This window comes from Helianthus annuus, chromosome 14, assembly GCF_002127325.2.
Source record: "Helianthus annuus cultivar XRQ/B chromosome 14, HanXRQr2.0-SUNRISE, whole genome shotgun sequence".
NCBI lineage: Eukaryota > Viridiplantae > Streptophyta > Magnoliopsida > Asterales > Asteraceae > Helianthus > Helianthus annuus.
Genome location: NC_035446.2, coordinates 36,652,374 through 36,668,947, shown reverse-complemented (window position 1 = coordinate 36,668,947; position 16,574 = coordinate 36,652,374). Strand labels below are relative to the sequence as shown.

Below are 16,574 nucleotides of genomic sequence, written 5' to 3'. Positions count from 1 at the left end.
ATTTAAGGATTTAAATAAGACAACAGTTAATTTAAACAATATTTAGTTATGAAAAATACAAACATTATATGTAAATTTAAATATTAAGAAATTAACATAATTTTTATTTGTTTTTATTTAATTCGTAATATTTAATTTTTAATATTTATCAATTATTTTAATTTAATATTTGTATTATAAAGTTCTTTTATTCATTTTTTCTACTTAACTAAGTGGTTTCTTATTTAATAATACTTATCATTCAGGTGAGGTCGGACAACATGTCGTGCCAGAACAAGTCTCATAAAAAGGATTATTTTGGTTTGAGTCAAAACGGGTTCGGGTCAAACCAGTATTTAAGACAGGTCAAATAAAATTGCGCTCTCCAAAAGAGCTACATTCTGTTTATATTTTTATAACTAAACACAAATTTAAATTATATATTTAGGGTAGACTTGTAATTTATCTTAAATTTTAAGACATTTAAGAAAATATGTAATGCATTTGGTACAAGTATTGATGCATTAAGAACCTGTCATTTACATTTTTTTTCTCTTGTGATATTAATGATTTATTCAACGAACATAAATATAACTGGACCCGCCTTAAATAAATTTATAATCTTGTGATATTAATGATTTATATACCTAAATAAGTTTATAATCTACATAAGTTTATAATTAACAAGTTCAAAAAATTAATGTAAGTCTAGAAAAATTATATACCTAAATAAGTTTATAATCTACATAAGTTTATAATTAACAAATTCAAAAAATTAATGTAAGTCTAGAAAAATTATATACCTAAATAAGTTTATAATTAACAAATTCAAAAAACTTGATTTTGGACTGATCTAGCAACTTGAATCAAACCTCAGGGACGAATTTAGCAGTTTTACCCATTCATTAACGGAGGTTCTAACGGTGTTAATTTATTGGACTGAAATAACAACAGAAACTAGGCTCAGGGACTGTTTTAGCAAAAAAAGTTGATTTTGGACTGATCTAGCAATTTGAGTCAAACCTCAGGGATGATTTTAGCAGTTCACTCCCCTTTTTTTAAGTACATCCAAGTAACGAATATATGTAGGTTATTTAAACAAATAGAACAAAGACAATTGGTGCTTTTAATATATATGATCAAAATTTTTCACGCCATACTCGCTTCTGTTTTCTTACTAGCTTGTATAGCATCAGGTCGAACATTTCCCACATTATGAGCTGCATCCAGTGGCGCACACATAGCAAGCCGCTCCTCGAGCTCGGCGAAAGAAATAGGGCAAAACCCAAGAAAATCCGAGGGATTGAGATCGCCATTATTGCGGTTTGCTTCCGAGGTTACAGATCCGTCGAATCCAACATGTGCCACATGCTTTACATCGGTTGGAAGCCCGATTTCCAGTTCCATATGCACTTCATCCATCTCGCCGTCCTTGAACACTAGAACAACAAATACAATACAAGTCCAATGAACTAATAGCGCTATAATAGGTTTATATTTGTTATTTTTTTATAATTATCTATCGGTAAGACCCGTGTGCAAACACGGGTGGTTTCTTAGAAAACCATGCATAACACATATAAATGATGAATATGGTTATATTTATAGACTTATAGATAGATAAGTCAGTCGGTAAATACTTAAAGTTTAGAGTATAAAAAATACAAAAAATATACAATTTATTTATTAGTTTTTTTGTGAAAGAAATAACATTTGCATTCAAGAATGTTCATTCTCCAAAAAACAATGTTTTAACTCAACAGTCGTTTATATTTGTAAAATACAAAAAAAAAAAAAAAAAAAGAATTAGCCTACCGAGTGATTGAGACAAATTTTTGATACTCTTGGTGAGCCTTTGAAGGCCAATGGAGACATTAGGCTTTGAAAGTGATGTGAACCTAAATGAGTGTTTCATCATGTTGTCACTTGAAGTTGGTGCTCCTTCTTCATCTTTTTGATCCTTGGGAATACCAAATGATCTACACACTACAATCACATAAAACACATAAATATGCTAACAAGAATATTATCCCATTTATGTAATGATATTCAGTTTTAGAACAAGTTAAGATGATTGGTTTACTTGTATGATAAAAGAGGATAATCTATTTAGATCAACTGAGAAAGGAACACATGAATGTTCATAATTATGTAAAAATATTCATTCAAATTTTAAGCAAATTTGTTATTAGAAAAAATTGCTGGAGCTGGAGAGAGACCCATATGAGAAGAGTCAATATCTTCTTTCGCTCTTCTACCATGTTGAACACAAACTGCGACACTAGCTGCAGAGACACAACCGGTAACAAAGGGAAAAGCTACAAGACGTTCCATTCGATCTTTCATCATCGCGACAGGTGGCAGGAAAATAAACGATGGTGGTGGTAGTGGTAGTTGTTTTCTGAGGTTCAATTGTAAGAATAGAGTTGAGTTAGTTATAGACGTAAATGGTTGAGGATGCTTTGTAAAGAAGATATCATGATTCTGCCCGTAATGACAACTCCATCACCTTTTGGAGAATGGAGTCCATATGTGAATTCAGTGTTTGGAGTTTGGTAGAGAGATTAATTAATTAGAGACCCCTCCATGGCTCCAAATCTCAAGTATTATAAGTATTTAGTGTGTATATATATAATGTCAGAATAATGAAGAGTTTTATTATTAAAGATTATAATGTTACATATATAGTCATGTATTAATTTGAACTTAATACTGAATTAATAAATATATAAACAATTTAGAACTCTTGAAACGAAAGGTACAATAATATAGTAAATATGTGCTTTTCAAATATTAGTTTCCGGTGGAGTTTTTATGTATTGTATACTTGAAGAAAAGTAAGCAAATTTAGAAAGTGGAGTCTACCACAACCACCGAAGAGTCTTTCACCAGCAATCCATGATCATTGGTTATCAATTTCATTGTACTGCTACTTGTCAAAATGGAGATGGTCAATTGGTCGGTCATGCATTTATTTAGATTAAAGAAGTAATATAACATTGTTAAAAATTAGCACAACGAAATTAAGGTCTCAAAAATATTTTTAGGTAAGTATTTTTTAGCGGCTAAATGTTATACTCTTCGGGTATTGAACCCTTAACTTCTTTTGTCTAAATGTTATACTCTTCGGGTATTAAACCCCTAACCTCTTCTGTCTAAACATCTAGAGACTTTTTTCTTCTAGCGGTGGGCAAAGCCGCGAGAAGATTTTTAAAGTAAACTTGAAAGTTAAGGGTTGACTTATAAACTTTGAAAGAAATCAGATTTTAACTCTAAACTCTCATTTAGCTAAACTCTCATTTGACTTATGTAAACCAAAATCGCATAACAATTAACACACAGTTACACGTAGGTTATTGCACTTATAGAAATCATTAGGGTAATTAAGAACCTTGTGAACAATTCTGGACCACACACTTTTCCTAATTAAAATGGAAAAAAGATGCAATTATTTTTTTGGAAAAAATCGCAACTTTTTCTGTTAATTTTTTTTGGATATATAGCCATGTGTATATTGTCAATCTTTAACTATCCATATATGCATATACGTGTTTGAAATTGAAACATACGTATTGTACATCAATGTTTGTTAATGTACATCTATGTACAAATGTGTATAAACGATTGTATATATACGTATATAAAGAAATATTATGGTTCTGAACATGTTTTTTTCTAGTGTACATATGTGTAAAATACAAGTTTAAAGTTGAAAAATAAGTTTAGTACATATATGTTTCATAATATACGCGTATATATAGTTTAAAAATTGACAATTTACATATGTGAATAATTAAAAACTAACAATATACACAAGTATAAAAAAATCCTCTTAAAACGTGGGATTAGAATTAACTTGTATTTCTCTTAGGAAACCCCCCCCCCCCACATATATAAGGCCCTGGGGAAAAACGGGCCTCGACCGAGGGTGCCGCTAGCCCACCCCTGAGGCTGGCCCTGGTTATTTAATAAGTTTTTTAAATGTCCAAATTTTAGTCATGTATCATGGTTTGCCAAAGCCCTTGGTGTACCATGGATGTTCAAGTTGAAATATTGTCTTGGCAGACCGTTAAATCTTTATGGATAAGTTTGGTTCAATGTTATGAGTTTTCATCTTTTGCAATTATTATTATTATTATTATTATTATTATTATTATTATTATTATTATTATTGTAATTGTTTTTGTTGTAATATTATGATAATTTTACTCCTAAATTACACCAAATTAAATCTAATCTAACTGTGTTAGGATTTGAATCTTGGTTTTCTCTCCAAAGTCAAAAGTCTCTGCCACCCAGCCATAGCTAGAATGGTTGTAGCTTCTTATTTTATTATTAATATAACAATAACAATTAAGATTGCTTAATTATCCCCTGATCTTTAATAAGTTTAACATTTAGCCCTTCAATTTTGATAAAATTATACTTTTTTTTTTATCTTACTTTTTCTTTGACTAATTTACACTATAACCCATGAACTTTAATAAAGTTATCATCTAGAGTTTTTACCGAATTTTCTGGTACATGATCTTTTATGGGTCATGATCTTTTATGGGTTTGGTTTGTTTATATCAACGCTCCACACGGGTTATTTTTATCTATGTTTCGATGTGAATTTTCGCTATATCGTTTCAGAACCGACCAATTGTTTTAAATGTTTATATCGTCCGACGTTTATCTCAAAATATACCATTGTGACGTGATATTTTATGAATTTTGATAACGTTGTTTTTCATCAACCGGTTGTTTTAGAAGTTTTTCTAAACTGTTTTGTTTTTATAAACATAACATATTTATGAAATTTGAAAGGGCCATTCTGCCGTATATACAACCAGAAAAGTCAGGAGGACACAGTTTGGTTTAATGGTTAAGAAAAATTTATCAAACAAAGGCCGCACCATGATTTTAATCTACTCCTTTTATTTTACTTGGAAACGTGATTTTCCATGGTTTTAAAACTAATGTGCATAATCACACCCTTCAATTTTCCCAAGTCTAAAACCAAGCCCTCACTTTATGGGTAGCATGGTTTGTTTTTAGACTACACTTTTAATATTGTTGTAATACCCCAAAAATATTAAATGCACATATACGTGAATATATATATATATATATATATATATATATAGGGTAAGGTTCATTTGAGAACCACCCTTATTGTGAGAACCGTGAGAACCAATGTGAACACAAAATAAAATCTACAAAAAAATCAAAAAAGCACTCAAAAATTTTTTATTTTTTTAATATTTTTCTACCAAAAATCACTATATTTAGTTACAAAAAAAAAAAAAAAACGTTTTTTTTAGTAACAGTTATCCATGCACATGTGCATACGTATCATTACTTCAACAAATTCGGTAATACGTTATCAGTAATAGACAATTGCACTTTAATCTACAATATCATCCGTAATACACTACTTTTTACATTACCAATATTCAAAATGCACATGTGCATCATTAGGTATAACCATGATATAACATGTTTTGGTACAACAGGTTTGTGATTTTGAATGGAGAAGTAGGCCCATATACATGTCTTTTGGTTAGTTATATATAGTGGTTGATGATTTGGCTATAGTTGTTACTTTATGATGTAATTTGATGATTGGATGGTATAAATGGTGTTGATATAGATGTAACAAAGGGAAAATATTGGTAATGGTGTTGTATTATGGATGGTAGGAGGTAATGATATTGCATTATGGATGGTAGGAGGTAATGGTAGTGTATTATGGATGGTATGATAGATGAAAGGGAAAGTGTATTCAAAGTAGTGTACCAAAACACCTTATTTCATGTTGATACATATAGATGCACATGTGCATTTCTAATATTGGTAATGTAAAAGGTAGTGTATTACATATAGTAGTGTAAATGAAAGCGTAATTGTCTAATATTTGTAATGAATTATGGAATTTGTCAAATACATGACAAAAATGCACATGTGCATGTTTGTGTATTATGGATGGAATGATAGATGAAAGAGAAGGTAGTGTACCAACACACCTTATTTCATGTTGATACATATAGATGCACATGTGCATTTCTAATATTGTTAACGTAAAAAGTAGTATATTACACGTGATACTGTAAATGAAAGTGCAATTGTCAAATATTTGTTATAAATTACGGAATTTGTCAAAGAAATGATACAAATGCACATGTATAACTGTGACTCGAATTTTTTATTTTACATTTTTTGAATTTTTTTTAATTTTTTATTATAAACGAAATATAGCGATTTTTCCAAAAAAATAGTAAAAAAAATAAAAAAATTTTGGGTGTTTTTTAGATTTTTTTAGGTATTACTGTTTGTGTTCACACTAGTTCTCGCGGTTCTCGCAATAAAGGGTGGTTTCCTAACGGATCCTTCTCCTATACATATATATAGTTAACTTTCGTTTTGCTCCCTGTGGTTTGGTTATTTTAACGGTTTTTGCTCCAATAGTTTAAAAATAGCCATTTTCCTCCCTAATCATTCGAGTTTGTCGCCAGTTTGCTCCCTGGCTCTAAATAAGTTAAAACGTTCAATTAAAAGTAGTGGTATTTCGGTAGTTTACTATTACATGCTCACATACATTAATAGAGTGCGTTGCTATCTTTTCGTAACAAGATCCGGTAATGCTTCGACGTTACATCTATTTATTCTAGACAGCTCTTTATGGTGGTCCCAATTTCTCTTTAAATATTAAACACTATAGAATGTATAACCGGAAAACATATATTTTGTTTGCTTGCTTGACACCAAACTATTTTTTCTATAGATTTTATATAGGTTTATGAACCCATAAGGAGTTTTATAGAAAATGATGTATAACATTACTAACAGGGCACATAGTCATCTTAGATGATAGACATTCAAAGTTGCTAGATTGCGTTACTTTGTGGATCTTCACATAAACTGACCTGAAGCTAGCTTTTGTACCAAAAGGCAAATTGTAATGACAAATGGTGATTTAACAACGGTATTGCTAAATTGATTAGATTCAACTTGGTATATTCAACGTTAATGCTGATAGAGAAATAAAATACACTCTTATAGTCAACTTGGTATATTCAACGTCAACTTGGTATAACCAACACCTAGACTAGTATCATAACAATCAAGTAACACCAAATCATCACTATAATTCCAAGTGTTCATACTTGTGTTCATAAAACCCATATAGCATATATATAATTAATCATTCAACCATTAGGTTATGAAACAAAATCACTAAATTCTTATCTAGGGTTTGTTCCTAGACTTATAATCATATCAATTTTGCCAGAACATCAAACATTCATTCAAGAATTTCTTTTATGAGAGTTCATGACAAATCAAAACATCACCAAATATCAAAATTGAACATACCTTGTGATCTCCTAACTATAGTGATCATGAATTTTGCATGGAATTGATTCCAAATCTGTTTCTTTTTTTTTATTTTGAGAGTATTTAGTGAATTTAGGGTTTTAGAAGAAGAGCTCTGTTTGCACTGGATTTTGGTCGAACAGGAAAACACACACAACTGTGTGTTATATTTTTAAAATTTCTATTTAATAAACATGTTTCAAGTTTGTCCCTTTTTAGTCCCTCTATTTTTAAGATTTATAAAATGGGTTAGAATCCTTTGATTCTTTATCATTTCATAACATCTAATTAACTAGGTTATTTATTCATAGTTTTATTTATATATATACAAACATATATATATATATATATATATATATATATATATATATAGAAGAAGGATCCTTTAGGAACCACCCTTTATTGCGAGAACCAATGTGAACACAACCAAAAAAAATATAAAAAATAGAAATTTTTTTTTAAAATTTTTTATAAAAAAATCGATACTTTTCTTCATCAAGCTTTGATTATTGGAGTCAGGGTCAGTAACAATGGTATCAGACCGTAGAACAGGGATGCGATTTTGAACTGGGAGTTAGGGCATGCGTGATTATGGGTATATAACGTTCGTGATTAATCTTTTCAACATGCGTGATTAGGGTTTTTGAGTTTGATAACGTGCGTGATTTACAAATGAACGTGCGTAATTATTGGTCGTATTGGTAGCACGTTAAGAGCTATTGTACGTTAACCTTCCTCTCTCTCTCTCTCTATATATATATATACACAAAGGCCAGTTAACGTACAATACAGCTTAACGTACATCACGTACGACAGATAATTACGCACGTTCATTTGAAAATCACGCACGTTATAAACTAAAAAACTGAAATCACGCATGTTGGAAAACATTAATCACGCATGATGAAAACATTAATCACGCATGTTATACACATAATCACGCACATTGTCGTACGTGATGTACGTTAAGGCATTTAGTATTTTACACTTTTCCTATATATAGGTAGAGGTTCCTGTAAAAAAAGGGGTTTTTTATGAGATAGGTAAGAAAGAATCTACACCATTAGATCTTTGATCTAATGGTTGAGATCATAATGGAAAAATTGTAAATAATGTTTACTATTAAACAAATTAATTTTCTAGATTAAGGGTATACATGTAAATTTAACATTTTTAAATTAAGAAACTAACATTAATGCACATGCAACTTCTCCTGTCTTTTTTAAACGTCAATAACTTTTTATACGTGACTTTTTTAAAAAAATTACACCATAATAATGAGGGTTTTTTATCTTTAATATGAGTACCATATTGCTATACTTATATGGAGAAAAAAATATGTTTCGATCAGATGTTTAGCCCATGATGTTTTGTCTATGTTCATACAGTGGTGTTTTAATTGTATTGTGATTCAAAGCGTGGTGTTTTAAACACATATTAGAATGCAGGTGTAAAACACTATACGATGAACATGCGAAGAACATCTACTGGAATGTAGGTTTAAAATACCATGGTTTTTTAACATATGGAATCTGGAACATCTACTAGCATGCAGATGTAAAACACCATGCATGCAGGTCTAAAAAACCATGTACAATAACCACACTATGAACAGTATACTAAGAACACATTCTGGAAATGGAGGTAGTGTCTTTAATAGTGTTATATACTTATTGAATGGTGTTATATACTTATTGAATTGTGTTATACAATTATTGAAAGGTGTTATATATGTGTTGAATGGAGATTTTGCAGTGTTATTCGTAGTGTTTTTATAGAGATCTTTAAAATGGTGTTATATACATATTGAATGGTGTTATATAATTATTGAATGATGTTATATACGTGTTGAATAGTGGTTGCAGTGTTATTCGTAGTGTTTATGGAGATCTTTTAAAAAAAATCTTGTTCCTATAAATAAGGTGGCGGTTATGGAAGGTTTTGAATTAATTAAATCAATGATAAAATTACTTGTTTACCCTTTTTGAATTAATTTAGATTGTCATCTCCATAATATTTCTCACACTTCTTACACTTTTAACCTTTTTTACAATAACCTTACCCTATATATATATAGGAGAAGGATCCGTTAGGAACCACCCTTTATTGCGAGAGCCAATGTGAACACAACCAGAAAATACCTAAAAAAATCTAAAAAAACCCAAAATTTTTGTTTACTATTTTTTTTTGGAAAAATCGTTATATTTCGTCAATAATAAAAAAATTCAAAATTTTTTTCGAGTAACAGTTATCTATGCACATGTACATTTGTATCGTTTCTTTGACAAATTTCGTAATTCATTACAAATATCAGACAATTGCGATTTCATTTACACTACCATTCATAATACACTACTTTTTACATTAACAATAATAGAAATGCACATGTGCATCTATATGTATGAACTTGTATAACATTAACAACATTAGAAATGCACATGTGCTTCTATATATATGAACATGTTATAACGTGTTTTAGTACACCACTTTGACTACACATTCCCTTTCATCTATCATACCATCCATACTACACTACCATTACCTCCTACCATCCGTAATACAATACCATTGCTTTTTACCATCCATAATACAATATTATTACCAATATTTCACTTTATTATATATATATCAACACCCTTTATACCATCCAAACAACATATTACATGTATATGGGCCTACCATCCATACAAATATAATCAAACCATCAACCACTAGATATAACTAACCAAAACACATGTATATGAGCCTACTTCATTATTTAAAATCACAAACTTTTTGTACCAAAACACCTTATTTCATGTTGATACGTATAGATGCACATGTGCATTTCTAATGTTGGTAATGTAAACAGTAGTGTATTACATATGGTAATGTATGAAAGTGAATTTTTCTACTACTGGTAATATATTATGGAATTTGTCCAAGAAATGATACATATGCACATGTGCATCCATAACCATTACTCGAAAAAAAAAACGTTTTTTTTTTTGTAACAAAATATAGCGATTTTTATGAGAAAAATATTAAAAAAATGTGGGATTTTTGGATTTTTTTAGGTATTTTTATGTGTTCACATTGGTTCTCATGTTTCTCGCAATAAGAGTGGTTGTCAAATGGACCTTACCCCATATATATATATATATATATATATATATATATATATATATATATATATGTATATATATATATATATATATATATATATATATATATATATATATATATATATATATATATATATGTATATATATATATATATATATATGGAGAAGATCATGCGAGAACCACCTCTTATTGTGAGAACCGCGAGAACCAATGTGAACACACCAAAAATGCCTAAAAATAGCTAAAAATCACACAAATTTAAAAAAAAAAAAAAAATATTTTGGCCACTAAAAGTAGCGATTTGAGCATAAAAAATGTTAAAATTTTTTTTTTTTAGATTTGTTTTTGATTTTTTAGATTTTTTTAGGTTTTTTTGGGGGTTTAGTTTTTAGCATTTTAGCTTGGGGGGTGGGGGGGGGGGTTAGGTCTTTTTTGGGGGGGGGGGTGGGGGGGTTTAGGTTTTTTTTTTGGGGGGGGGGGTGGTGAGGGTTAGGTTTTTTTAGTTATTTTAGGTTGTGTTCACATTGGTTCTCAAGGTTCTCACAATAAGGGTGGTTCTCGCATAAGCCCCTCCCTCTATATATATATATATATATATACACAACAGTAGGAAACCCGCGCGATGCTACGGCGGTAACAATCTGCAACGCAGTGCTCCTTCTGTCGGTATCGGTTTGGTTTATTTTGATTTGTTTTGTTACGTTAGCGGTTTGGTTTGTTAAAGTATCAATATGAAGTTTGTTTTGTTTTTTTAGTACTTAAATACATTTAATTTGGGTTTTGGCATGTAAATTTAAAGTGGGGCGAAGTAACGGGTCGTTGGCTATCCAGATCTATACAACACGCGGTGTGGCTCACGCTAGTGTTGTATGCTACGCTAAGATCTTTCTGTGTTACGCTGCACTCTACGTTGGGTCATAATATTTACATGATTTCTTTTGAAGTTTTAACAACAGTTGGATTAGTTATATGGTTTATACTAACACTTACCGTGTATAACCATGTATAGATAAGGTTCTAGTGTAGTTATGTTGGTCTGCAAGTCTCGGATCGGATCAAGGATTGTATTTTTTAGAAGTTAAAGGACAATAGGGGATGGTTCAAATAAAAACCATTTTTATTGTGAAAACTCGAAAACTAACTAAAAAAAGCCTAAAAAAACACACAATTTTTTTTTTCAATTTTTTTTTATAAAAATCGCTAGTTTTTATATATAAAAAAAACTTTTAAAAAAAAAATTTGTGTAGTGCACATGTGTAATAATACACATGTGTAGTACACATACACATGTGCAGTATTACACATGTGCACTACACAAATTTTTTTTTTTTGAAATTTTTTTATATTAAAAAACCTGCGAAATTTGGTTTGAAAAAAAAAATTAAAAAAAAATTTTTTTGTATGTTTTTTTGGCTTTTTTTAATTAGTTTTCGAGTTTTCACAATAACTAGTGGTTTTCATTTGAGCCTTCCCAAGGACAATAAATAAGTAAATTTTTATGACTTCGTGTATTAAATGTTTGGTTCTTATTTTTTAAATACTTGTGTGTAAGGAAGGGTTCAAGCATACAAGCCTACTGATAATGGGTATTACAATATGAGTTTGATTTCATGAAACTATTAAAATAAGAGTTAAATTTGCGACCTGCTTCCGTTTGCAACTCAATTCTAGTTATTAAATTTAGGGGGTAACAAGTAATGTTTCATAGAATACTTTAAATAACAGTACAGGAATAACTTTGAAATTTGATGGAAAATTTACTCCTTTGCAATAGCATCAACAACTTCATGAACTTAACACACTCTCAAATTACTCGGATGGATCACCGTCTCCACCCTGTTCGTCATCTTGAAATACAAACAAGATTCAAGTTAAAAGGAAATTGCTACTTATTATTCCATTTATTTGAAGTTCAATTATCACACCCAAATTCAAGTGTTTGTCTTGGTTGGATAGAATGTTTGCTAACACTTTTTGATAAATCATAGAAAATTTTATTACCCAAAATTTTGATAAAGTTTCATGTCTGATGTTGAATTTGGTGCCAAAACATAAATAAGTGAAACATATATAAAAGAAACTCTTAAGATTTGCATGCAACGCAAAAACATATGATAGTGAATAACAAACCTTCGAACACTTTTGACTTTAGCTAGCTAGTTTAATGCTTGTTTGTGGTTTTTATTTGACTTTTGGTTAAACCTTTATATGTAAAGAAAAAAAAAAAATTGCCCCATGGAAATTAAAAAAAACACAACAAATTACCTGACTCAGCGACTGAAATTTCCAAATCCAAGCACAAAACCATGTGGAGTCATTGCTAAATCAAGTCCAGAACCCTTAGCAATGTACTCGCCACCGATACCATTGGGAGCAGACACTGGAACGATTTGGAGTGGGTTAGCCGCCACGATCCTCTTCTTCTGTTCCTCAATGTCTTTTTTTAGAAACCCCATAGCCACCTTCAACCGCTCAAGCTCTTCTATGCCTAGGCTCTCTATTGGTGCTTCCCACCAATGATTGTCAATACCTTCTTTCCTAATCTTTGTAAGCTCTTCACTTTTGTTCTTCTCAATCTCCAAATGACTAATCTCATAGGCGAGTTGCCTATTGAGTTCATGGATATTGGCATTTCGATGTGCCTCCATAAGTTGCGTCGTGCTTGAATACAGTGGTGGATTTTGCTTGAGAAAACGATCAACGATAATCTCTACAGATGGATGACCGAAGGAGAATACCTTTTTCCCCGGAGAGAAAACAATGATTGCGATTTCCACCCCGCACAAGATGCAAAGCTCACTCGCTTTCTTGAACAGACCCGAACGACGTTTGGAGAAGGTTACCAATAAGTTGCTTTCTTTCTCCATTCTTGCCATTTGGATCTTTTGGCGACCTTTACTCTTTTTTGGCATCATTGTGAGATGAGTAACAAATGTAATCAAATTTTTTTGCTTTATTTGTTCAAATGTAAAAACATTAACCATATATAAAGGCCACATCATACTATACTCATTTCACCATGTTTTGGATACACTAATAACAGTACTAAATGTTTTCCCATATATGCTTATATATATTTCAAATTTAAATTACTTCCATATAGATCATGTTTTAATGTTTTTCCTAATGAGTTTCATGCGTATAATTTCTTGGTCAACTATAGATTTTTACACAATAAGAAAACTTCAAAGATCAGGTGATAATAATTTAAACATTCCAATATATTGTTATAGTCACAACTCTAAAATGTAAAGCAATAAATATAATTCATTTAATCGAAACACAATATCAAACAATTACATTACATTAATATAAAACCAGAATTTAATTTTGTACTTGATAATGGTTTTAAAAAGAACAATGAGATAATGGACGATTTGCCCAACCCCCCTACAACAACTTGTGACAACTGACACGAAACCGGTAATTTTCGTACTATTTTAATAATTATTTATTTCCTGCATTTATGTGTTTAAACGTCAACATTAAATGCTTACATGTTGAACATATGAATTCATGCATGTTTCATACTTCATTTATCGCATTGTGCAATACATTAAGCGTTGCGTCAAAATGATTAGTAAACTCACCGGTTAGACAAGTTGTGTCAGCACAACTTCAGCGTGCAGTTAAACGATAGATTTAGAACTTAGATGTAGGTCCAACATCAAAAATACATTAAAACCCAAGTGTGTGAACAAAGGTTTACCTTAACACTTTCAGGAAACTAAAATAAGCACTAAAAACTGTCCGAAACGCACTTTAGACGCAGAATTCTTCATATTTCAGCAAAAGTAAGCATTTAAACATTAAAATAATTTGCAGAAAGTAGTATAAGACATCCAAAATAACTTGCAAAGTGTCCAGAATGAAAACATGTCACAAAAGGTACTTCATACCTTGTAAAATTCACAACTTAGCACATTAATGAACCGACAACCGAACGATTAACCAGACACTACCCAAAACACAAAAAATAGACTAGAAACATAGTTTTGATGTTTTAAAGCTAGTTACGATGATAGAACACACTAAAAATCATAACGATACTTAAACACACTTAACTTTACATTAAATCTCTTAACTTACCTCTTTAACCCCCCTACTTCCAAAAACTTACGTATAACCCACCTTGGTTTAGGTCGGCCCCAAAGTGGCCCACAAACACCCCCATTTGACTAACCATTTGGTTAGTCAAAGATGCCAAAAACATGGAGACCTTTGGTTAATGTTATTTTGAAAGATTTTGTATAAAACCACAAGTCCTAAACACTTATCTTCACTTTCACCTTTTCACAAATTTGAAACCTTCTTCCTCCCTCTCTTCTCCCTTGCTCTCGGTCTCAAGAACACACACACATCCACATTTTCCTTCATATTCAAGGAGATCCAAGGTTGTATAAGGGTGTTAGAAGATGATCTAAGAAGGTGTAAAGCATTAGAAGTTGAAGGACCATCACTTGGAGCTTTTAACCACCATTTCTTCATCAATATTCTTCTTCTTGAGTTCTTTGCCACTTCCCTAGCCACAAGAGCTAGTGGTAAGCTTCATACACTCATCTTTACTTCACGTTAAGGTTATGTACAAGTTACACCATCTAAGAACCTAAACTATAAAAGATGAGAACACGAAAATCTAACATAATCGAAGTGAAAACAAGTTATTTTAGTGTTGTTTGATGTATGTTATGAAGTTGTTGATGTTGATCTTGTGTTTTTAGTTAGATCGGTCATGTGTAAGCTTGTTAGAAGCTTAGATCTAACAAGTTTAAGCATGGATGTTGAAAAATCCACGAAGAAACTTGATGGTGAACTTGAAGGTCTTCAAAGTGAGTATGAAAATGGTGTTAAAGTATGTTTTTCATGATCATAGAATAATTAAACTTATGGATGGTTAATTTTGTGAAAGAAAGTTTCATAAAAGTTTACTAAAGTTTAACAAGAATACTTGATTTGGAAAGATCTAAGTGTTTAAAGTGTAGATTTGAAAGACTACATATATTTAAGAATATTCAAGTTCATCATAAGATTAAACATGATGATTTTTGTGGTTGTTACTTGTTAAATTTGTTGAAACTTGAATTTTGATGATTTAAAGAAAATAAATACATGTTTTAAAAACATGGGAAACCTCCATTTTTAGGGGAAACTATGTCAAAATTTTATAAAATTTTGACACTTAGAAAAATATTTAGTTTGGTGAAAATTTTCTACAAAATTTGTTCAAAAATAATTTACAAAGATTTCCCTAATTTTTACACCAAATTTCAAGTTAAGAAAACAAACTTTTCTTCAAAAATAAAAACAATTATAAGTATGTATATTTTTAGGAAATATATATATTTAGTGGTCACAAAAGTGATGTGCTAAGTGTATATTATGTGTAATATATGTATTAGTGTTTAGGAACTTAAAAATACACTAAATACTCCAAAGGAGTGTAAATAGCAAAATACACATAAAAAGATACAAGGAAAATATTTATATATAATATCTACAAAATTCCCCATAAATGGGTGTTTGGACAAGATACAAAATATATATTAATATAAATATATTCCTCACAAATACTTGGACTTGGACAATATTTGGACGTTATTAGACATATACACACACACACACACACACACACATAGTTGGACAAATATATATAATTACTACCAATTAATGGAAATGATACAAATTCGGATAAATGACAATATATATATATATATATATATATATATATATATATATATATATATATATATATATATATATATATATATATATATACACATACCTGATAAGTATGACAAAATATATATTGTAAACAAAACTTAATAATATATTATTTTAAGAAATATAATTTCGGAAAGTATTAAAAATCAAAGAATTGATTTTTGGCAATTAATGTAAAATACATAAGTATTTACACCTAAATACAAGTATACTTCTCTAAGTATACTTATACTAAAATAATATTGGAAATATTATTTAACAAATTACTGATATTTATTTTGAAAAAAATAATATAAGTATCATATATTTGGTTAAGTTAAAAATATATATTATTTTTTAACATATATCATTTTCAAATAGTATAAATACAAATATATATATATATATATATATATATATATATATATATATAT

The 16,574-nt window shown here is 30.0% G+C and overlaps 2 protein-coding genes across 3 annotated transcripts; both read right to left on the bottom strand.

The window, feature by feature from the left end:
- Positions 1-990: 990 nt before the first annotated feature.
- Positions 991-2,461, bottom strand: LOC110908261 (CRIB domain-containing protein RIC4). Its single transcript, XM_022153176.2, has 3 exons — positions 2,199-2,461; positions 1,795-1,965; positions 991-1,418 (listed from the first exon to the last, which is right to left on the bottom strand). The coding sequence occupies exons 1-3, from the start codon at positions 2,326-2,328 to the stop codon at positions 1,129-1,131; spliced, it is 591 nt and encodes a 196-aa protein (XP_022008868.1). The 5' UTR covers positions 2,329-2,461; the 3' UTR covers positions 991-1,128.
- Positions 2,462-12,129: 9,668 nt separating this feature from the next.
- Positions 12,130-13,453, bottom strand: LOC110905399 (agamous-like MADS-box protein AGL62). Of its 2 annotated transcripts, none has more exons than XM_022151178.2 (2): positions 12,706-13,453; positions 12,130-12,287 (listed from the first exon to the last, which is right to left on the bottom strand). In XM_022151178.2, exon 1 carries the CDS (start codon positions 13,440-13,442, stop codon positions 12,711-12,713), a length of 732 nt encoding a protein of 243 aa, XP_022006870.2. In that variant the 5' UTR covers positions 13,443-13,453; the 3' UTR covers positions 12,130-12,287; positions 12,706-12,710. The 2 variants fall into 2 exon arrangements, with proteins under 2 accessions (XP_022006870.2, XP_035838439.1); XM_035982546.1 differs by having other exon boundaries at positions 12,130-12,276.
- Positions 13,454-16,574: the final 3,121 nt, after the last annotated feature.

What these genes read in the sequence shown, in the direction of transcription:
- LOC110908261 (XM_022153176.2), bottom strand. Translation starts at nt 2,328, where the DNA reads ATGATGAAAGATCGAATGGAACGTCTTGTAGCTTTTCCCTTTGTTACC. An exon ending in TATTGACTCTTCTCATATGG is followed by an intron (nt 1,966 to 2,198) that starts GTCTCTCTCCAG and finishes ATGTGATTGTAG; the next exon opens with TGTGTAGATCATTTGGTATT. An exon ending in AAATTTGTCTCAATCACTCG is followed by an intron (nt 1,419 to 1,794) that starts GTAGGCTAATTC and finishes TTGTTGTTCTAG; the next exon opens with TGTTCAAGGACGGCGAGATG.
- LOC110905399 (XM_022151178.2), bottom strand. Translation starts at nt 13,442, where the DNA reads ATGATGTGGCCTTTATATATGGTTAATGTTTTTACATTTGAACAAATA.